The 23,822-nt window shown below is 42.4% G+C and overlaps 2 protein-coding genes across 3 annotated transcripts in view; one reads left to right on the top strand and one right to left on the bottom strand.

Moving 5' to 3' along the window:
* The window catches only part of Cow (Proteoglycan Cow), a 309,533-nt gene that overhangs the window by 4,100 nt on the left and 281,611 nt on the right, over positions 1 to 23,822 (top strand). The gene's annotated exons all lie outside the window — the stretch shown is intronic.
* On the bottom strand, positions 14,040 to 18,434 carry LOC136882213 (uncharacterized; the record flags this gene model as incomplete). The annotated part of the gene is given in 5 exon segments (XM_068229487.1): positions 14,040 to 14,709; positions 14,767 to 14,868; positions 14,945 to 15,189; positions 15,493 to 16,881; positions 18,390 to 18,434. Coding segments are annotated over 5 exon segments (2,451 nt in total), but the record flags the coding sequence as incomplete, so codon positions are not given.

Raw genomic sequence — 23,822 nt, forward strand, 5'->3', positions numbered from 1 at the left:
GTTACATCACAGACTGTACGGTTGTTTGGCCATCCATACATACCTTACATCACAGCCTGTACAGTTGTTTGGCCATCCATACATACCTTACATCACAGCCTGTACAGTTGTTTGGCCATCCATCCATACGTTACATCACAGACTGTACGGTTGTTTGGCCATCCATCCATACCTTACATCACAGCCTGTGCGGTTGTTTGGCCATCCATTCATACTTTACATCAAGCCTGCACTGTTGCTAGGTAACACTGTCTGGCCATCCATCCATACCTTACATCACAGCCTGTACAGTTGTTTGGCCATCCATCCATACCAAGTCTGCACGGTTGCTAGGTAACATTGTATGGTTATCCATCCATACCTTACATCACAGCCTGGACGGTTGTTTGGCCATCCATTCATACTTTACATCAAGCCTGCACTGTTGCTAGGTAACACTGTCTGGCCATCCATCCATACCTTACATCACAGCCTGTACAGTTGTTTGGCCATCCATCCATACCTTATATCAAGTCTGCACGGTTGCTAGGTAACATTGTATGGTTATCCATCCATACCTTACATCACAGCCTGGACGGTTGCTAGGAAACATTGTCTGGTCATCCATCCATACCATACATCACAGCCTGTACAGTTGTTTGGCCATCCACCCATACCTTACATCAAGTCTGCACGGTTGCTAGGTAACATTGTCTGGCCATCCATCCATACCTTACATCACAGCCTGCAAGGTTGCTAGGTAACATTGTCTGGCCATCCATCCATACCTTACATCACAGTCTGCACGGTTGCTAGGTAACATTGACTGGTCATCCATCCATACCTTACATCACAGCCTGCACGGTTGCTAGGTAACACTCTCTGGCCATCCATCCATACCTTACATCACAGCCTGCACTGTTGCAATGCCAGGACTGAAGTAAGGACCCCGTGGTTGCCAATCGACGCTTCTAAGTTACGAGACCCTGGTACCCCTTTTAGTCACCTCTTAAGACATACAGGGCGCCCCAGCCACAGGCGTTCTTCCTCTTCTCCTCACATCGTGCAGAAGTGCAAGAGGTGTCCGAATTGCTAGGCCGCCAGGTTTGTCCTGAAATCAGATACCAAGACTAAGCGCTGTCTTCACACATGTTCCAGGAACCGCACCCGTATTAAGACACAACCTTCAGCTCTCAAGAGAACAGGTTCGAACCCGGCAGAGGAAGTCTGATTTTTGAAGGTCGGAAGAAAGTCCATTCGATACACCATGCCGTACGATGTCGGCATGTAAGAGATCTCTGGTGATACTTTTGGTATTTATCCGACAAAATTCATTAAAACTCATCCATAGACGCCCAACAGACTCTGTTTACTCTGCCATTTAGTGGGCCTAGAGGAAAACAGAACGTCGAAATTGACGAGCAAGCAGCTAGATGGCTACAATGCCTACACAAGTTGCAGAGTCCATAAATAATAATAATAATAATAATAATAATAATAATAATAATAATAATAATAATAATAATAATAATAATAATAATAATAATAATAATAATAATAATAATAATAATAATAATAATAATTGTTACCGTTTTTGGTGGTAGTTATGCATGAAAGAAGGTGCTGGGTGGTGAATAGGTCTCAAGCTACTAAAGTGAAATTAATTTAAAAATTTAACAAGGTTATATTTTCTTTGCAAGATTAGGTAACAACAAATAGAACAGGTACTTAGTAGCCGAAACACGATTAAAAAAAAATACATTTACATAGGTTCCCCATTTGGGGCTTTAAAAGTCAGAAACATAATTCTTGAGCAATGAGCCCAACCTTACAATGAACACCCTACTACAAAGGGGCCGAAAACCCCCAAACATGCCAGAAACATTTGCTTGCAATTACACCCAAAAGCCTCCTTGAGGCAGAGACACAATTTTGAATAAAGGGCAACTTCCCCTTAAAATACAAGCCTATCATAGGCCACTCCAAACTCCACTTTTAAGCTGTCCTCCAAGGACGTATACACAGGGGTAAAATACCCAACCTACTGAGGTCTGTTAAATGACAGAAAGGTTAATACATGACCTCTAAAATACAATTTGAGAGGAGGCGGACTTGCACTCCTAATACACTTGCTTAAGACCTACTTGGCACTAGGCCATTAATACAAGGGCTAATCCCATACTACAGAGGTGACTTAATAGCAATTTACATTACATTACGGAAGAATTGGTTGAGAAAAATAAGTTTACCTCAAGACGATGTGAGTGGGAGCTCGAGAGGGTTAAGCACTCTCTATCCCGATATGTCGTTTGAAAGCTAGAATAGATACCAGTAGTTTTTACATTTTAAAGGAAAGTTACATGGTGGAAGGCCTAGAACCCGCCCCGAAAGTTAAACTGCTGAGCTAGCAAAGAAAGAAGTTATTAATCGGCCATTACCTTGTTGTTGACCGCTGCCGAAGAAAGAGGCGCTTCCCGCCCCCTGCTATGTACTTAACACACTGAAAGATGGAACAGAAGTGGCCCGGAGACCCGAAAATCAGCAGTTTATATCCTCTCGCGGAAGGTTCTAGGCGTTAGGGGAAAGAAAACACCCTCCCACAAACTCTTTATTGGGTAGGACCCCGCAACAGATTCAAGTTGGGGGAAGATACACCAGATTGGTCAGAAATTAATAGAAGAAATTCGGGATTGGATACATTCATAACAAGGGGAAGAAAGGGGTAAATATTGCCAACTTAAACAATGACAGAAAGAAATTTAACAAAGAACAAACTCTTGAAATTAAATTTTCTCCAAAAAAATAGTTCTTTGACTCCGCACTAGGTTGCACTATTGTAGATCTTCAGTAGTGTCCTCTAGAAGAGAAAGTTCACACTTCTTACTTCAAGCGAAACAAAAGCACATCAAAAGTGACACAGTTCTAAAACTCCAAAATTTACAGGTAGTGACATCTTCTGAGAAGGTAGAAAATTAATACTGTCAATAAAGTTCAGACTTCCTCCAGCAGAGGAGTTTCAACAGGCGCACATTTTAAATTAGCGGAGTGGAGGTGTACCGCCCGGTACAATAATAATAATAATAATAATAATAATGATAATAATAATAATAAAGACAACAAGAATAGTATGGCTGCCTGGCTGCTTGGCTCAGACGGTTACGGCGGTGGTTTTTTGAGCCGAAATGGACAGGTTCGATCCTGGCTTAGTCCAGTGTTATTTGAAGTTGCTCAAATACGCCTGCCTCGTGTCGGTAGATTTACGTAAGAGAACTCCTGCGGGGCAACAAAATTACGGCACCTCGGCGTCCCCAAAACCTTTTAAGTAGTTAGTGGGAAGTAAAACCATTATTATTATTATTATTATTATTATTATTATTATTATTATTATTATTATTATTATTCCTTCTTTCTTAATCTGTTTACCTTCCATGGTTGATTTTTCCGTCGGACTCAGCGAGGGATCCCACCTCTATAGCCTCAAGGGTAGTGTCCTGGAGCATGAGATTTTGGGTCAGGGGATATAACAGGGGAGGAGGCCCACTACTTCGCCCAGGCGGCCTCACCTGCTATGATGAACAGGGGCCTTGTTGGGGTATGGCAAGATGGACAGGGAAGAGGGAAGGAAGCGGCCGTGGCCTTAAATTACGTACCATCCCGGCATTTGCCTGGAGGAGACGTGGAAAACCACGGAAAACCACTTCGAGGATGGCTGAGATGGGAATCGAACCCATCTCTACTCACTTGACCTCCCGAGGCTGAGTGGGCCCCGTTCCAGCCCTCGTACCACTTTTTCAAATTTCGTGACAGAGCCGGGAATCGAACCCGTGCCTCCAGGGGTGGCAGTTAATCACGCTAACCACTACACCACAGAAGCGGACGTCATTATTATTATTATTATTATTATTATTATTATTATTATTATTATTATTATTATTATTATTATTATTATTATTATTATTATAGTATGGCCACAGGCATCCAGGCTGTATGCGCGTCAATTCCGACGTTCCATTTTTCTACACCACGTTAGACAGTAAGCAGTTGTCCAGCTAAGTTATAATGAATTTTATCAGGTAAACACCTAATATGTGACCTCTGCCGGGTTTGAACCCGCGATATTACCTCCTCTTTCAGCAAGTGTTACCTGCCTCAGTCCTCCTTCCTGGAGTAATTTGATAACAAGGCGTTATTTACTCGTTCTTCTTAAGCTTGTTATAAGGATAAAAGTAAAGCGGAAAATTCGCAACAAAAGACGACGAAGACAATGGCGTAGTAATTAAAGCCGACATAAACAAGAAGCCCCTACATAGAAACGAGATAAAGCTTAGTCGCCGGGCTGAGCGGCTCAGACGAACCAGGCGCTCGCTGGCCTCCTGACTCCGACGGGTAGGTTTGATCCTGGCTCAGTCCGGTGGTATTTGAAGGTGCTCAAATACGTCAGCCTCCTGTCGGTAGATTTACTGGTACGTAAATAAACTCCGGCATCTTGGCGTCTCCCAAGACCGTCAGAAATAGTTTAGTGGGACGGAAAAAACTATAACATTATTATTAAATCTTATTCACTGTTTTTAAAGGGACAAAGAAACAGAGCTTTTGCTAAAAATTCAATTAATATTTCGAAATTTGCCTTCTTCTTTTTTTTTTTTAAAGAGAAGCAAGTGACGTGAGTTCAAAGAAATTCCTAGCTGGTTATACAAATGACGACCATTCTAAATACATCAGGCGACGATAGATAAAAGTGTAGGTTTTTGGTAACCTTATTTGTTTAATTCAGAATGATCCGCGTGCATGACATTTTGTGTAAATTCAGTAGAATTTTCCAGTTGTTATGAACTAGACAAATGAAAATAGAACATATCATGCATAACAATAAAATTATCACAGACGAATTTTTAATTTTATCTGAAATATCTCTTGGTAAATTTGTTGGGGATGGCCTGGTGTATTCTATGTAGTAGTCTACACGAATACGTTTTCAAATTCAAATTGTAATGCATGTGGAAGGTTTGGTTAACGGGGTATTTTATTAATTCGATTAATTGGGTGAAAATGAAGTAAGCAGTTTGGCCTACGGCGATGACTTGGTCATAAGGCAGACTGCGCTGAGAGCCTGCGGTCTAAAATACAGGACCTAAGAGGTGACGTGAGTATTTCTGAGAATAACATGATGCCAGTAGGGAGGACTGAATGAAGTATTTACGATGTCTCTTCTCCCCACTCACCTGCGGGTGTGGGTGGTACATAACCACCCATGGTATCTCCGGCATGTCGTAAGAGTTGACTAAAAACGGGCCCCAGGGGTTATGAATTTAGGAGAGTGGGTTGACGACCATAGGGCCCTAGCATTGCTTCCAGTTCCTTTTACCAGACTCCGCACTTTCATCTATCCTATCCGACCTCTCTTGGTCAACTCTTGTTCTTTTCCGACCCCGGTGATATTAGATATCGACGCCTAGAGAGTCTTTCATTTTCACGACCTTCGTGGCGTTTGTCTTTCTTTGACCGATATCTTCATTTTTTTCGAAGTGTCGGACCACTTCCACTCTTTTCCTCTGATTAGTGTTTCTCCCACGATGGTAGCGTACCAGGTAAAATAGAGCCGAGGGCAGCCAAGCTAATGCAGTTGTGATCAACGGTCTGTTTTCAGACCGACTTTGCTGTACGGGAGTCATAGCTGGGTGGACTTCGGAATATCTTATTGGAAGTAACAGACGTAAAAGTAATGAAAATTATGGCAAGAGGGTGTTCGGAATGAGAAAATGATAATGAGGCCTGGGTTCGATTCCCGGCTCTGCCACGAAATTTGGAAAGTGGTACGAGGGTTGAACGGTGTCCACCCAGCCTCGAGAGTCAACTATCAGTGGGTTTGATTCCCACCTCAGCCATCCTCGAAGTGGTTTCCGACTTCTCTAGGCAAATGCCAGGATGGCACCTAACTTAAGGCCACGACCGCTTCCTTCCCTCTTCCTTGTCTATCCCTTCCAATCTCCTCCACCCCCCCTCCCCCACAAGGCCCCTGTTCAGTATAACAGGTGAGGCCACCTGGGTGAAGTAGCGGTACTCCTTCCCGCTTGTATTCCTGACCCAAAGTCTCACGCTTCAATAAACTGCCCTTGAGGCGGTAGGGGTTGGATCCGTCGCTGAATTCGAGCGAAAAACCAACCCTGGAGGGTAAACGGATTAAGAAAGAAAGAAAGAAAGAAAGAAAGAAAGAAAGAAGCTTGTAAACTGAGCGCTGAAAGGCGTAACACCCGATAATGAAGGTGTATGTTTGTGTGATTAATAAAACACTAATTGTTCAATTGATGTGAAATCTGCTATAGCCTATCCAGTACCAAGAAGAAGAAGAAGAAGAAGAAGAAGGAAAAGAGAAAAAGACAAGGAGAAAGCAGAGTTTTAAGACCCTCCTTGTTGTTCTCCAATCTTCCTCAAGAAGAAGAAAAATGCCTACATGTATTATTATCCAACTGTTTAGCTAGCAGTAAAACATTCAGAAATATGCTAGTTTAGAAATGTAGTCCCAATGCCATAGCAACAACGAGTGCCCTCACCTAAAGCATACAAACCTCAGACAGACTGCTGATCCAACATAAGGATCTTATTGCAGACAGAAACTTCGTGAACTGAAAACGATTTGCCTTCTTTTTTCGACGAGATAACTGTCGCAAGTGTCGTATTACTTGAAGCAGATAAGAGAAGTTGAAACCGGCGCTGAGTAAGTGTCGTCTTCTGATGTTTTAGACTGAGTGACTTGTCTGCGCTCTCCGTGAGATAGTGCGTCGAACCAACCCCACTGCCGGCAGCTCCGAAGATGGTTTTCCATTTTCACACCAGTCCCCAGTCCCCATAAGATCTGGCTGAGGATACAAGTAGCAAGAAAGAAAACAAGACCTAAGAGAATCTACTATATTTGTGTTTAGTCCTCATAGGAACCCTTTAAACTGAAGCTGTGGGTGCCGTCATAAGGACATCCAGCTGGGAGTCTCCCCGCACGTTCTGATTGATCTCGACATCCGGTTTTTGACTGATCGAGACCACGAGACACAACATAGGCTGTCATGCAGGCTTTTGGTCCGGAAATTATCCCTTCAGACCGACTTCGCTGTACAGCAGTGAAAGCTGGGATCTGGAAGTGACAGACATGACAGGAGGGTACTCGCAATACCCAAATTAATACTAAGTTAAGAATAAACTCTATCAGTAGTGGTGTCATGTGAGGAGAATGTAGAAAATTAATTATCTTGGGGTACATTTTCCGATTGTTGGCAATATTGGATGTTAAAATGACCCAACAACTGGGAAGTACCCGTTGTTGCACACTAGGGACGACGTCGTCATTACTGCCCTCTGGTCATGGCATGACCTACAGTATACAGACTTTATCTCTATTATTGGTTAGTATTATAACAGAATGTTCTGTGTATTTAGGGCTATCTCTGTTCAGAGGCAGTAGTAGGAAAAAAAAAAAAACCCACAGCCTGTTTCCAGTCATTTGACCGCGTCAGGAATGGAATGAATGAAGCCCCATCTAGCAGCGAGGTGAGTGGTTAGTGTGATATGGAGTGACGGAATATGACGCTGTTGGTGGCGATTTGTCCGTAATATGGGGACGTAAAGCTTTGGGCAGACCCTTGGTGGTATTCCACAGGCGTAGGCTATGTGCCGGCACCGAATTTTACCCTCTAACTACGCCATTATCATCATTATAATCATCATCATCATCATCATCATCCCTCATCCAGGCACGCAGGTCGCCTATGAGCGTCAAATAGAAAGATCTGCACCAGGCGAACCGAACATGTCCCTGGACACTCCCGGCACTCAAAGCCAGACGATAGACAGATAGTAGTCGAGTGATTATTTGGAGGGGGGGGTGACTAACATCAACACAGGCATGTGAAATGGTTTTTTGTGTGTGTGTGTAGAATTTGTTTTACGTCGCACCCACGCAGATAGGTCTTATGGCGACGATGGTATAGGAAAGGCCTAGGAGTAGGAAAGAAGTGGCCGTCGCCTTAATTAGGTACAGCCCCAGCATTTACCTGGTATGAAAATGGGAAACCACGGAAAATCATCTTCACTGGGGTTCGAACCTACTATCTCCCGGATGCCGGATGCAAAGTCACAGCTGCGCGCCCCTTATCGCTCGGCCGGCCAACTCGCGCGGTACATACGAAATGAGGAACAGCTATTAATGCAAACAAACAGAAAAACATTAATAATAATAATAATAATAATAATAATAATAATAATAATAATAATAATAATACTTAATTCATAAATACCGTAAATATTTTGAAGGAATGTTTCACGTACGAACCTGTCAAAAATAATCAAAAGTAAAAAAAGAAATTGAGTCGGCCTCTGTGGTGAAGTGGTTAGCGGGTTCGATTCCAGGTTCTGTCACGAAATTTGAGAAGTGGGACGAGGGCTGAAATGGGGTTCACTCAGCCTCGGGAGGTCAACTGAGTACAGGAGGGTTCGATTCCCACCTCTGCCATCCTCAAATTATCTTTCCGTGGTTTCCCACTTCTCCTCCACGAAAACGCCGGGATGATACGTAACTTAAGGCCACGGCCGCTTCCTTCCCTCTTCATTGTCTATCCCTTCCAATCTTCCCTTCCCCCCTCAAGGCCCCTGTTCAGCATAGCAGGTGAGGCCGCTTGGACGAGGTACTGGTACTCCTCCCTAATTGTATCCCCTGACTGACAGTCTCGCGCTCCAGGACAGGCCCTTGAGGGGGTGGAGGTGGGATCCCTCGCTGAGTCCGAGGGAAAAGCCAACCCTGGAGGGTAAACAGAGTAAGAAAAAGAAGAAGAAAAAAGAAATATAAGTTGATTCATAATAAATATCTTATTACCGTGCTGTGTATTATGTATTTCATGATACGAAATGTGAAAAGCTCTACCACCTGAACAGTCTCCATTGGGAAATGTAGTTCTCTGAAGGAATGCCCGCTTTCTAACCTCATTTATTGATATAAAACCATCTACCCCCTTCTCCAGAATTAACGCCTTAGCAGCCTGCGAAGACTACCAGACTCCATGTTTTAGGGGAAATTAACATCTAGGAGGAGAATTTTGTTTTGGTGTTGGGAAAGTACCCCCCACTCCGCTCCCCAAAGTCGGCACCACTGATATAGATACATCAAAGCAGAGGAGTAGAGACCGAAACATCGCGACATTGAATAGGAAGATGTAGGCTACAGCAGGTAAGCTGTTCGATGAACTATGGTCGGTTAATGAGTTGATCAAAAGCCATGGTCATTTCGTCCTCGCTACAGTGAAGTGGAGCGAAGATATTGTTTCCATTCACCGGTCCTGTACAGAAAATGCCATTGTTCTGGTTGCTCTTATCTGTCCGCCCCCTGCTGAGTTAAGTCAAGTGTCCACAAGCCCCTTTTCTCCGGCCGGCCGCTAGCGCAGGTGGCCATGGCCCATTCAATACCTGGTCATGATGGGCTCGGGCCCGCTTTGTTGTCCCGGCTACTTCGTATTCCAGGTGGGGGAGCTTATTTAAACTGGAGATGAGTACAGTGTGGTTACCAAGTGATGAGAGTACAGTGTGGTTACCAAGTGATGAGAGTACAGTGTGGTTACCAAGTGATGAGAGTACAGACTGCTTACCAAGTGATGAGAGTACAGACTGCTTACCAAGTGATGAGAGTACAGTGTGGTTACCAAGTGATGAGAGCACAGCGTGGTTACCAAGTGATGAGAGTACAGACTGCTTACCAAGTGATGAGAGCACAGTGTGGTTACCAAGTGATGAGAGTACAGTGTGGTTACCAAGTGATGAGAGTACAGACTGCTTACCAAGTGATGAGAGTACAGTGTGGTTACCAAGTGATGAGAGTACAGTGTGGTTACCAAGTGATGAGAGTACAGACTGCTTACCAAGTGATGAGAGTACAGTGTGGTTACCAAGTGATGAGAGTACAGTGTGGTTACCAAGTGATGAGAGTACAGTGTGGTTACCAAGTGATGAGAGTACAGACTGCTTACCAAGTGATGAGAGTACAGTGTGGTTACCAAGTGATGAGAGTACAGTGTGGTTACCAAGTGATGAGAGCACAGTGTGGTTACCAAGTGATGAGACTACAGTGTGGTTACCAAGTGATGAGAGCACGGTGTGGTTACCAAGTGATGAGAGTACAGTGTGGTTACCAAGTGATGAGAGTACAGTGTGGTTACCAAGTGATGAGACTACAGTGTGGTTACCAAGTGATGAGAGTACAGACTGCTTACCAAGTGATGAGAGTACAGTGTGGTTACCAAGTGATGAGAGTACAGTGTGGTTACCAAGTGATGAGAGTACAGACTGCTTACCAAGTGATGAGAGCACGGTGTGTTTACCAAGTGATGAGAGTACAGCGTGGTTACCAAGTGATGAGAGTACAGTGTGGTTACCAAGTGATGAGAGTACAGTGTGGTTACCAAGTGATGAGAGCACAGTGTGGTTACCAAGTGATGAGACTACAGTGTGGTTACCAAGTGATGAGAGTACAGACTGCTTACCAAGTGATGAGAGTACAGTGTGTTTACCAAGTGATGAGAGTACAGTGTGGTTACCAAGTGATGAGAGCACGGTGTGGTTACCAAGTGATGAGAGTACAGACTGCTTACCAAGTGATGAGAGCACGGTGTGTTTACCAAGTGATGAGAGTACAGACTGCTTACCAAGTGATGAGAGCACGGTGTGTTTACCAAGTGATGAGAGTACAGCGTGGTTACCAAGTGATGAGAGTACAGTGTGGTTACCAAGTGATGAGAGTACAGTGTGTTTACCAAGTGATGAGACTACAGTGTGTTTACCAAGTGATGAGAGTACGGTGTGTTTACCAAGTGATGAGAGTACAGTGTGTTTACCAAGTGATGAGAGTACAGTGTGGTTACCAAGTGATGAGAGCACGGTGTGGTTACCAAGTGATGAGAGTACAGACTGCTTACCAAGTGATGAGAGCACGGTGTGTTTACCAAGTGATGAGAGGACAGTGTGTTTACCAAGTGATGAGAGTACAGTGTGGTTACCAAGTGATGAGAGCACAGTGTGGTTACCAAGTGATGAGAGTACAGACTGCTTACCAAGTGATGAGAGCACAGTGTGGTTACCAAGTGATGAGACTACAGTGTGGTTACCAAGTGATGAGAGTACAGACTGCTTACCAAGTGATGAGAGTACAGTGTGGTTACCAAGTGATGAGACTACAGTGTGGTTACCAAGTGATGAGAGTACAGACTGCTTACCAAGTGATGAGAGTACAGTGTGTTTACCAAGTGATGAGACTACAGTGTGGTTACCAAGTGATGAGAGTACAGTGTGTTTACCAAGTGATGAGAGCACAGTGTGTTTACCAAGTGATGAGAGTACAGTGTGGTTACCAAGTGATGAGAGTACAGTGTGGTTACCAAGTGATGAGAGCACGGTGTGGTTACCAAGTGATGAGACTACAGTGTGGTTACCAAGTGATGAGAGTACAGTGTGTTTACCAAGTGATGAGAGTACAGTGTGGTTACCAAGTGATGAGAGCACAGTGTGTTTACCAAGTGATGAGAGCACAGACTGCTTACCAAGTGATGAGAGTACAGTGTGATTACCAAGTGATGAGAGCACAGTGTGGTTACCAAGTGATGAGACTACAGTGTGGTTACCAAGTGATGAGACTACAGTGTGGTTACCAAGTGATGAGAGTACAGAGTGGTTACCAAGTGATTAGAATATGTCCCGTTTCTCTATGGGGGCGGGTATGAAGTGAGATGATTTTTCGTGGCGAGTTTTTACGACCGAATGCCCTTGCTGATGTCAACCTCATCAGAGGAGTTAAGTGAATGACGTGCTATATGATAGTAGGAAGGGAGAGGGTGAAACCCGGCACATAGCCTACTCTCGCCCTGTGGGCGGAGGTGCTGGAATAACTCCCACGATACCCCTTGCATGTCGTGATAGGCGACTAAAAGGGGTCCTAAAAGGGGCTCTTAACTTTGGAGCGTGGACTGGCGACTACGGGGTCTTAGCTGAGTCCTGGCGTTGCTTCAGGCTCCTCAGTTTCATCTGCCCTATCCGATCTCCTTGGATGAACTCTTGTTCTTTTCGTTCCCAACGGTGTTAGGTTGCGACTCGTAGGGAGTCTTTAATTTTCACGCTCTTCGTGGTCATTGCCTTCCTTCGGCCCATATCTTTATTTTTCGAAATGTCGGATCCCTTGTATTCTTTCTCTCTGTTAATGTTAATAGTTGTACTTCCTCTTGAAATAATAATCACCACCACCACTCATGGCCACCAGGCGAGCTATAACCATCTGATGAGTGTACAGTATGGTTAGCAAGTAATGAGCTCAGTGTGATTACCAACTGATACGAGTACAGTATGGTTAGCAAGCCATGATACTGCGTAATCTGAACAGTGAAGCAAAGGAGGGTGCAGAGTACAGTGGGGCTAGGAACTTATGATGTCAAACTAATCGTAAAAGCGTCTACTATCCCGTAACCACAACACTAAAAGGGCTTGGTATTAGCCTGGTACTGTAGGTTGAGCGAACCTCAGTCCTTTGTGCCTCCCCGTAAGTGGAAATCTCGTTTAGAAATGTTTCGCCTTACTAAGGGAATATCAAACCCATGTCGTTCCGGGTAAAACGATCAACCACTTTATCTGTAATCTGAATAGAGGAGTTTCTCGTGCATTCGCGGGCTGTCCAGATATATTTCTGCCAGCACTGCTACCAGAGAACACTTGGTTTGCCCAAATGTTCGAAATTGAAACTCTCGTAGTTTTTAAATGAATAATATAATCTGCTATTTCTATGTCACAAAATACTCCCACCTGTAAGTTACAGTACCGGTATTCAAAGTCTCAAATAATTGAAAATCAACGAACAAAAATACCCTAATAATTGTCTGCACCGAAACAATCAAATGTCATATTCCATTCTTAGAGCATTTACTAAAATCAGTCAGACGACACATATAATGTAGATTTTTGCATTCAGTACTTTGAGAATGTGGACACTTATGTTGGGCTTGTTTCTTTTAGGAAACGGACGGGATCGTGAACAAGAAACTGCACTGGTTAGACGAGAAGGAACTAGTTGAGGATGAAGTCGACACAGAAAATGAACTAGACGAGAATGAGGTGGGAAAAGAGAATGATAAACTAAACAAGGATGTAGAGGGGGCAGAGAATGACGTAGGTGAAGATGAAATGGGGATAGAAAATGAACTAGACGAGGATGAGGTGTATGTAGATGAGGATGAAGTGGGGGTACAGGATGAACTAAACGAGAAGGAAGTGGAAGTGGAGGCTGAACTAGACGAGGATGAAGTTGGTTTAGAGGATGAAATGGACGAAGATGAAGTGGGTTTAGAGGATGAAATGGACGATGATGAAGTAGAGGTACAGGATGAACTAGACGAGGATGAAGTGGACGGTGAAGTGGTGGTAGAGGATGAACTAGACGAGGGTGAAATGGACGAGAACGAAGTGGAGGTAGAGGATGAAATCGACGAGGACGAAGTGGAGGTAGAGGGAGAACTAGACGAAGATGGAGTGGAGGTAGAGGATGAACTAGATGAGGGTGAAATGGACGAGAACGAAGTGGAGGCAGAGGATGAAATCGACGAGGACGAAGTGGAGGTAGAGAATGAAATCGACGAGGATGAAATGGTGGTAAAGGATGGAATGGACGAGGATGAAGTGGAGGTGGAGGATGAAATGGACGAGGGTGAAGACGGGGCAGATTATGATGGGAATGAAGTGGGTGTAGATGATGAAGTGAATAAAGAGTACGAAGTGGACGAGGATGAAGTGGGTATAGAGGATGAAAGGGGCGAAGATCAAGTGGAGATAGAGGGTGAATTATATGGGAATGAAGTGAAGGTAGAGGATGGAATAGACCAGGATGAAGTGGAGGTAGAGGATAAGGTGGATGAGGATGAAGTGAGGATAGAAAATGAACTAGACGAGGATGAGGTAGAGGTAGATGATAAAGAAAACGAAGTGTTGTTAGAGGTTGAACTAGACAACGATGAAGACGGGATACATAATGAACTCCATGGGAATGAAGTGAAGGTGGAGGATGAAATAGACCAGGATGAAGTGGAGGTAGAGGATGAACTGGATGAGGATGAAGTGGAGGTAGAGGATGAACTGGATGAGGATGAAGTGGAGGTAGAGGATGTACTGGATGAGGATGAAATGGAGGTAGAGGATGTACTGGATGAGGATGAAATGGAGGTAGAGGATGAACTGGATGAGGATGAAGTGGAGGTAGAGGATGAACTGGATGAGGATGAAGTGGAGGTAGAGAATGTACTGGATGAGGATGAAGTGGAGGTAGATGATGAACTAGGCGAGGATGAAGTGTGGGTAGAGGGTGAACTGGACGAGGATGAAGAAGGGATAGATAATGAACTCTATGGGAATGAAGTGAAGGTAGAGGATGAAATAGACGAGGATGAAGTGGAGGTAGAGGATAAGGTAGACGAGGATGAAGTGAGGATAGAAAATGAACTAGACGAGGATGAAGTGGAGGTAGATGATAAAGAAAACGAAGTGTTGGTAGGGGATGAAGTGGGGGTAGAGGATGAACTAGACGAAGATGAAGAAGGGATAGATAATGTTCTCCATGGGAATGGAGTGAAGGCGGAGGATGAAACAGACCAGGATGAAGTAGAGGTAGAAGATGAACTGGACGAGGATGAAGTGGAGGTAGAGGATGAACTGGACGACGATGAAGTGGAGGGGCATTTTAGAGTAGATCATGATGTGGAAGAAAATTATAACATTAATTATGATGAACTGGAAATAGAGGATGAAATAGGCGAAGATATAATAGATGTAGAAAATGAAATAGGTGAGGATGTAGTGAACGAAGATGAAATAGATGACGATAGACTAGAGGAAGAAAATGAAGTAGATAAAGAAGATATATCGGAACTAAAGAAAGAACTGGACGATGACAATAAAATACACGAGGATGAAGTGGAGGATGGTGATTTTGATGAGGATGAAGAGGGAGATGATGACATGAATAGGGATGAATTGCAGATAGAAAATGACATAGAGAGTGAGGATATAGAAGACGTAGAGAAAGAAGTAGATAACGTTGAAACGGATAATGACGTAATAAATGAGAATGGAATAGAAGAGGATGAAGAAATATATAAAAATAAGGTGGAAGTAGAGAAAGAAATAGACGATAAGGATATAATTGAACTAAAGAATGAAGTAGATGTAGATGACGTTGAAAATGAAGTGAAGGAAGATGAAATAGGCGAAAATGAAGAGGAGGAAGATGATGTAGTAGATGAGGATAAAGTGGAGTTAGGGTATGGAATAGATGATGAAGTTGACATGGAGGCGCGTAATGAAGTGAAGTTAGAGAATGAAATAGATAGAGATTATCAGGATATATATGATGAAATGAAGATGTGGAATGGAGTAGATGATAATGGATTGTTGGGAGAGAGTAAAGCAGATGATGAAGTGAAGATAGATGAGGAGGAAGGTGAAGTAGACGATAAAGATGAGGAGGTAGAGGCTAAAGTAGATGATGAGGAAGGAGAGGTAGACGATGAGGATGAAGAGATAGAGGCTGAAGTATATGATGAGGAAGGAGGGGTAGGCGATGAGGATGAAAAGATAGAGGCTGAAGTAGATGATGAGGAAGGAGGGGTAGGCGATGAAGATGAAGGGATAGAGGCTGAAGTAGATGATGAGGAAGGAGAGGTAGACGATGAGGATGAAGAGATAGAGGCTGAAGTAGATGATGAGGAAGGAGAGGTAGACGATGAGGATGAAATAGAGGCTGAAGTAGATGATGAGGAAGGAGAGGTAGACGATGAAGATGAAAAGATAGAGGCTGAAGTAGATGATGAGGAAGGAGAGATAGACGATGATAATAAAGGGATAGAGGCTGAAGTAGATGATGAGGAAGGAGAGATAGACGATGAGGATGAAGAGATAGAGGCTGAAGTAGATGATGAGGAAGGAGAGGTAGACGATGAGGATGAAGAGATAGAGGCTGAAGTAGATGATGAGGAAGGAGAGGTAGACGATGAGGATGAAAAGATAGAGGCTGAAGTAGATGATGAGGAAGGAGGGGTAGGCGATGAAGATGAAGGGATAGAGGCTGAAGTAGATGATGAGGAAGGAGGGGTAGGCGATGATAATAAAGGGATAGAGGCTGAAGTAGATGATGAGGAAGGAGAGGTAGACGATGAGGATGAGGAGATAGAGGCTGAAGTAGATGATGAGGAAGGAGAGGTAGACGATGAGGATGAAAAGATAGAGGCTGAAGTAGATGATGAGGAAGGAGGGGTAGGCGATGAAGATGAAGGGATAGAGGCTGAAGTAGATGATGAGGAAGGAGAGGTAGACGATGAGGATGAAGAGATAGAGGCTGAAGTAGATGATGAGGAAGGAGAGGTAGACGATGAGGAGATAGAGGCTGAAGTAGATGATGAGGAAGGAGAGGTAGACGATGAGGATGAAAAGATAGAGGCTGAAGTAGATGATGAGGAAGGAGAGATAGACGATGATGATAAAGGGATAGAGGCTGAAGTAGATGATGAGGAAGGAGAGGTAGACGATGAGGATGAAGAGATAGAGGCTGAAGTAGATGATGAGGAAGGAGAGGTAGACGATGAGGATGAAGGGATAGAGGCTGAAGTAGATGATGAGGAAGGAGAGATAGACGATGAGGATGAAGAGAGAGAGGCTGAAGTAGATGATGAGGAAGGAGGGGTAGGCGATGGAGATGAAGAGATAGAGACTGAAGTGGTGACAGATAAGAAGGAAGGGGAGATAGACTATTGCGAAGTTGGGGAGGTAGATGAGGGTGATACAGACGACCAGTTGTTGCACGGAGAAGGTGTCGTACGACGAAGACAGAGATCTGGGGGAGGACTTTTCCGTAAAGTACATTTTTCTTCAATCATGTTGGCTGTTCCAGTAGATGGTCTAAGCCCCGTAGAACTTCCAGCTCCCGTCAAGTAGTTATCGCTTTGTTTTCCATGTAGGGCCTACCTAGCAGTCCTGGAGAAGTCTGAACCCTATGGCCTGGCCCACGCGGCCGGCTTTCTATCCCTTTAACCGCCGCGGTCTTGGAACACATTGACGTAAACACAATTTGAAACCGCAACATGTTCCATTTTGTAAGCAGAGCCATGGCCGCGCGCGAACGGTTTCTCACTTCGCGAGCACAGTATCATCAAGATGCTCAAACACAATGGATGAATATTTTGATAGTGAAAGTTGAGAAAAGACCAGCACTATATAGGCTAATACATTACAGTGACAAGAACGTGAAAGAGATAGATAATATACCGTTGTATTCATCCTGATCACGAATTCCTTCCACCGAGCCGTGTTGAATGCTTAAGAACAATGCGCCTCCATTTATTACGGTCCTGGTACGCTTCTTTTCTCTCTAGGACATCCCATGTTTCTCCTCTCTTCTCAAGTTCTACTCCTATCTGGTCTTGCCACCTTTTTCTAGGGTTTCCAGTTGGTCTTCGTCTGGAACGATCTTTTCAAAACACTTCCTTGGTGTTCAAGTCACCTGCAACCACTTCAGCCTTGCAACACTCAGGCCAGGTTTCATCAATACATGTTAAATATATACTAACAAGTAGTTAGTTAATACGGAGTTAAGAGTTTAACATCTTGTTAGGTTTCTTGCGTTTCATCAAACTTCTCTTGTGAAATGTTAACTAATCGACTGTTAACTCTCCCAATATTGCGAACTGGTGCGAATCAAGGAGGCAGTGGTACGAACATGCTGTTTTACAGCGCGCTCCGATGCGCTTTTGTTTGAGTACAGCTGTAAAATATGGCGCGAGAAGTGAAACGGAATCGTAGTTCTAATTTTTCCTCTTTCGAAAAAGAGTTGTTAATTGAATTAGTAAATATATATAAGTTATTGAGTGCAAGCGCACAGGTCGCTTGACGATAAAAGAAAAGGACGAGGCGCGGGAAAAGTCCGCGAGAGTTTCAATGGGGTTAACAGATACCTACTTTTTTAGCGGGTATCCCCTGTCACCTAACAAAATCACTTCGTTAATTGTCCCACTTCAAACTGTGCTCCGATATGGGAGTTATTAAATATTGTATTGTCGTGTGCAGAACCAGACCACTTAGAAAGTATATCCCTGATTTGGAGGTTAGACTCACTAATCACCTGAACATTAACATTAACAGAGAAATATTCCTTCCGATTACGATATATTTCGGCCCACTTGCCTCCAGGTGATTGGATTCTTACATGTGTGCAATCTATTGCACCTGGAACAAATACCAGGAAACCGGCTTATTTCATAGAAGTCGCGGATAATTTGCTGACGCTCTTCTACTGAAGGGAATGTTATATACCTCCTTCTCATGGATGCTATTGCTGCAGACACTCCACAAACAACTCTACTAACAGTGGGTTTAGAAATTCCAGCATTGTCTCCGGCCATTATGTGAAAATAACCAGTAGAAAAAATTCGTAATATTATCAGTACCTGCAACATTGGAGAAAGAGGGAAGTTTTTCTTCGTAGGATATTCCAACCTCACTTGAATTTCGTCAACAACCTTAGCAACGACTATTTTCGATAACCTGTATCTATGAAGAAATTCCGCATCCGTCAAATTTTCAAAGTCATTACGTCGCTGAACTCTTCTTCGATCAGGATTGTTTTGTAAAATATCTAAATAGAGCAATTCTGCCTCGAAAGCGAGATTCACAGCAGCCATTTTGGAACAGGTTGCTAAATGCTAATGTTAGCCATTTAACATTGGAAATAGCTGATGTTAACTTTAATACGCAGTTTAACATTTGTTAATGTTAACAGTTGTTGATAAAACGCAAATTTTCTTAAATCATATGTTAAAATGATTTAACACCTTGTTAAGTACTAACATGTGTTGATGAAACCGGGTCTCAGACTTTCTTCCATGGTCAGGCTGACCTGCACCTCTCTTCGTATCGGATTATTCCTAATTCTGTCCGTCCTTGTTTTCTGAACGACTGATCTAAGGAACTTCATTTCACAAGCTTGCAGTTGACTCAATATACAACGCAATTCTCCAGACTATACGTCATGATGAGCAGGAGATAAGTCTTAAACATGGTCTGTTTAGCCCTCTGAGAAACTCCCTTCTCCCGTACTATGTTCCGTACTTGATGGAAGAAATTGGATCCTTTTTGCACCCTGTTCAACACTTCGTTCTTGGCACTTCCGTCATTTGATATTGTACTCCACACATATTTCAAGATTTCATGTGTAATAATTCTTTGAAAGAATTCTTGCTCATTTTAAAATATCCAAAAAGAAATCTTAGGATAAGAATACAGATATTCATTTTCTGTCCTTTTAGCATCCTTCGGCTTAATAGGGGATGAGTCCACATTTTTTTCCCTCACTACTTTCGAATGCATAACAATAAAGAACATGTTGCCTTTTCTAAAAAAATTCTCGTTGGTCTTCGCCAATGTTATTGGTAGACTGTAGCAACATACGGCGAGAACACTCAAATTTCAACAGCTATAAACTGGCCGCCGCAGTTAAATGAGCATACTGATAGAAAACTGTCCCTGTACGCTAGGCCCTAAAGTTACTCCTGTATACATAGCCACATTCGGAACTAAGACATATAGAAGGCTGTGCTTTCATTTCCCCGACATAAATGGTATTGTCATAACAAATATTAAGTACTAGTGACTGCTATGTGCTTTTAGTAGAACAGAATAAATGTTATTCTCCTTAAACAACATGCAGTTGTAATTGATCATGTCGAGCGCATAGTAGAATAAGTCTTTTATCTACATGTAAACAAATGATTGTCTTAATAATAATAATAATAATAATAATAATAATAATAATAATAATAGAGAAACTTGCTGTTATTACGTTTTCACAAACTTCCAAATATTTTTCCAAGAACATTGTTGTAGGAGATCGTATTTTCACATAAATATGCTGAAAATGTGCGTCGCAGAATTACTACACAAAAGGTGTGGCGTGATGTTACCTAGTAACCCTGTGGCTGTGATGTGAAGTATTGATGGATGGCCATGACTGAGGGACATGTTGTCAAAGAGGGGCGTTAGAGTACAGATGGTCGATGTGATCTTGCAGGCTGTGATGTGAAGTATTGATGGATGGCCATGACTGTGGGTCATATTGTCAAAGAGGGGCGTTGGATGGTCGATGTGATCTTGCAGGCTGTGATGTGAAGTATTGATGGATGGCCATGACTGTGGGTCATATTATCAAAGAGGGGCGTTAGAGTACAGATGGTTGATGTGATCTTGCAGGCTGTGATGTGAAGTATTGATGGATGGCCATGACAGAGAGGCATATTATCAAAGAGGGGCGTTAGAGTACAGATGGTCGATGAGATCTTGCAGGCTGTGATGTGAAGTATTGATGGATGGCCATGACAGAGAGGCATATTATCAAAGAGGGGCGTTAGAGTACAGATGGTCGATGTAATCTTGCAGGCTGTGATGTGAAGTATTGATGGATGGCCATGACAGAGAGGCATATTATCAAAGAGGGCCGTTAGAGTACAGATGGTCGATGTAATCTTGCAGGCTGTGATGTGAAGTATTGATGGATGGCCATGACAGAGAGGCATATTATCAAAGAGGGCCGTTAGAGTACAGATGGTCGATGTAATCTTGCAGGCTGTGATGTGAAGTATTGATGGATGGCCATGGCAGAGATACATATTACCAAAGAGGGGCGTTAGAGTACAGATGGTCGATGTGATATTGCAGACTGTGATGTGAAGTATTGATGGATGGCCATGGCAGTGATACATATTATCAAAGAGGGCCGTTAGAGTACAGATGGTCGATGTAATCTTGCAGGCTGTGGTGTCAAGTCCTGGCGGATGGCCAACGGCCTACATTGTACTACATTGGCATACTGGAAGGTACACTTGTACTGGAAGGACTCATACAGCGCTCCTAGCTGAGGAAAGTTGCAGCACGTTCGCCATGTTTCCTGGAGGCATTCGTCAGCTCTTAGTTGTGAACAAGGAACGATGCCTAAGTCGTGTTCTGCATTTAATTGCACGAATAGAGGGAGTACAAGAAGTACAAATAATATCATTTTACAAGTGATCATTTGTTCCTTGTTGCCACCAGGGAACAAGACAGAGCACTTTTCAACTTTCTTCAAAGATGGCGGGTCTTCCGCCAGTCTGTGTAGTATAATATACTTGTAGGTCGTTGGGGATGGCCATGACAGAGACATAGGGAGAGACCTCAAGTGGTAGCTGAGTCGTACAAGACCCTAGAATTCATTATCAGGAATATAAAACCATTCAAAAACACACAAACTTGCATCCATCTGTTCAGTACCATAGTAAGACCAAAAGTAGAATATGCCAGCATCGTTTGGAGCCCTAGGTGTCAATCACATGTCTATCAGATTGAAAAATTACAAAAAAAGATTTTTAAAATACTTACAATATAAAAAAACTGGCTGCTAACCCCGTATGGTACCCTATAGTGATATCCTTTTAAATTTCGGAGTGGAGAGCTTAGAAATTCGCAGACGGAAGGATGCAGTAAAATTTCTTTATAAAGTTGTAAACTATGCTATTGATAATCCTGAATTACTTTCTCTCCTAAATGTCCATGTACCTCGCTTCAATTCCAGAAATAACATAACATTTTTAAATGAAAAAACCAGGACATGTGCCCATGATAACTCGCCGGTAAACAGGCTCTGTGGTATCTTCAACAGTGCCATTCAGAAAAGTAATGGCCTTGACTTCAGTCTGCCATTGAGTGAGTTTGTAACTGAACTTCATCGCGCAGTTGTATGAAGTCCTAAAAATAGGGGAAATTGTAAGGCGAAGTCCTATAATATTATGTTTGTACGTGTATTGCTTCATTTATTTTGTCATTTTACTTTGTCGTGTGTTGTTCCATCATATTAACATAAGTTTCTTTAGTTTTTAGAAAAATACTTTAATATTTTATATCAATATTATAGGAGATTAGCTAAAATTGTAGAATATAGTTTAGATATACAGTAAGTACCACCATGTTAATTGTAGCTTATCTGACATAGTTGCCACTGTAATTGGGACACTAAGTCCTGTAGTGTGCAATAAATAAATAAATAAATAAATAAATAAATAAATAAATAAATAAATAAATAAATAAATAAAGAAATAAACAGGCCGTGAGACAGTTTCCTTCTGGATCCTACCCTTGTTGACTCCAAATTCCGCACAGATGTCTTTCGAAAACGATTCATTAGACGCCAATAAATTAATCTTTTTTAATTTGAGTTTAATTGAATAAAAGACATTTTTATGATAATTCGATTTTCCGAAAGAGAAATTTACCACCGTTAAAAGAAAAAAAAAAATGCTCTGAATGTTTTACAGTGTGAGCCATAATCAGTGTTGCCAACTTAGATTTCCAAGATCCGCTAAATACTACTAAAAATCCGCTAAAATTCCGCCAAGAAATCCGATCTCAAATAATGGGCAATAATAATAATAATAATAATAATAATAATAATAATAATAATAATAATAATAATAATAATAATAGACTAATAATAATAATAATAATAATAATAATAATAATAATAATAATAATAATAATAATAGTCCATTGAGAATAGGAACCAAATCCAAGGGGATCGCAACAGACTGCTTAGCATTTGCCGATGATATTGCTGTTCTCACAAACGACATAGAAACCGCTAGAGCTCAAGTTGAAATTTTAAAGGAAATTGCCGAACAAGCTGGTTTGCAGATATCGTTTGAGAAAAACAGAAGTAATGACTTAACATCAAAGAGGCTCCACCAAAACTCCATACAAAATACGGGGACATCACCCGAGTAGACAAATTCAAATACCTGGGTGAGATCATCATGAAAAATGGACTGGACAAAGAAGCACTTCAGGAGCGAGTACGCAAACTGGAAATAGCCTACCAAACATCCCGCACAATCTACAACAAAAAATGCCTTTCCCAAAACACCAAGATACGTCACTATGAAACAGTTCTGAATCCAGTAGTTCTATATGCAGCCGAAACCCTGTCTCTAAATGCCAACAAAGGACTCCTTGAAGAACTGGAGGAAAGAGAACGCAAAATTGTGAGAGGAATCTTGGGATCAAAGTACAGAAATGGAATCCATCAAAAGAGATCCAACAAGGAAGTCTACAGCAAAATAGAGAAAATTACCGACACAGTCAGAAAAAGACGGGCACGATTTTACTGTCATCTGAAAAGAATGGATGGAAGAAAGTTAACTAAAGAAATCTTTCACTTTTTTTGATTCAAACCCCAAAACCACAATTCCCTGGTTTAGAAATACCAAAGAAGACCTGAAAATGCTAAGTATCTCAGCTGAAGACGCCCTTAACAGAGATCTCTTCCGCAAGAAAATATTGACGAACGGGCTAAACCGAGACGAGCAACCGAAGAGAAGACACGGTGCCCCTTGGACAGAGGAGCGTAAGCAGGCCCACTCACAAAGAATGAGGGAAATTTGGGCTCTAAAGAAGGCCAAGTTCAGTGTCAAATGCAACAAGACTTAACGTGGTCCTTGATGGCCCCAGCGAATTATATAATAATAATAACAATAATAATAATAATAATAATAATAATAATAATAATAATAATAATAATGTGAGGAAAATTCTCGGCCCCCGATAAACAGAAGATGGATATAGACTGAGGTCACGCAAAGTGACAGAAGAGCTTTCCAACATTGCAGCAGACATCCGCAAAAGACGTCTGAAATTTTATGGGCACGTCCGCAGACTGCCGGCAAGTAGACTGACACACAAGATTCTCAGGTACATAAAACATCTAAAAAATA

The sequence above is a fragment of the Anabrus simplex genome, chromosome 10, assembly GCF_040414725.1.
Source record: "Anabrus simplex isolate iqAnaSimp1 chromosome 10, ASM4041472v1, whole genome shotgun sequence".
Classification (NCBI taxonomy): Eukaryota; Metazoa; Arthropoda; class Insecta; order Orthoptera; family Tettigoniidae; genus Anabrus; species Anabrus simplex.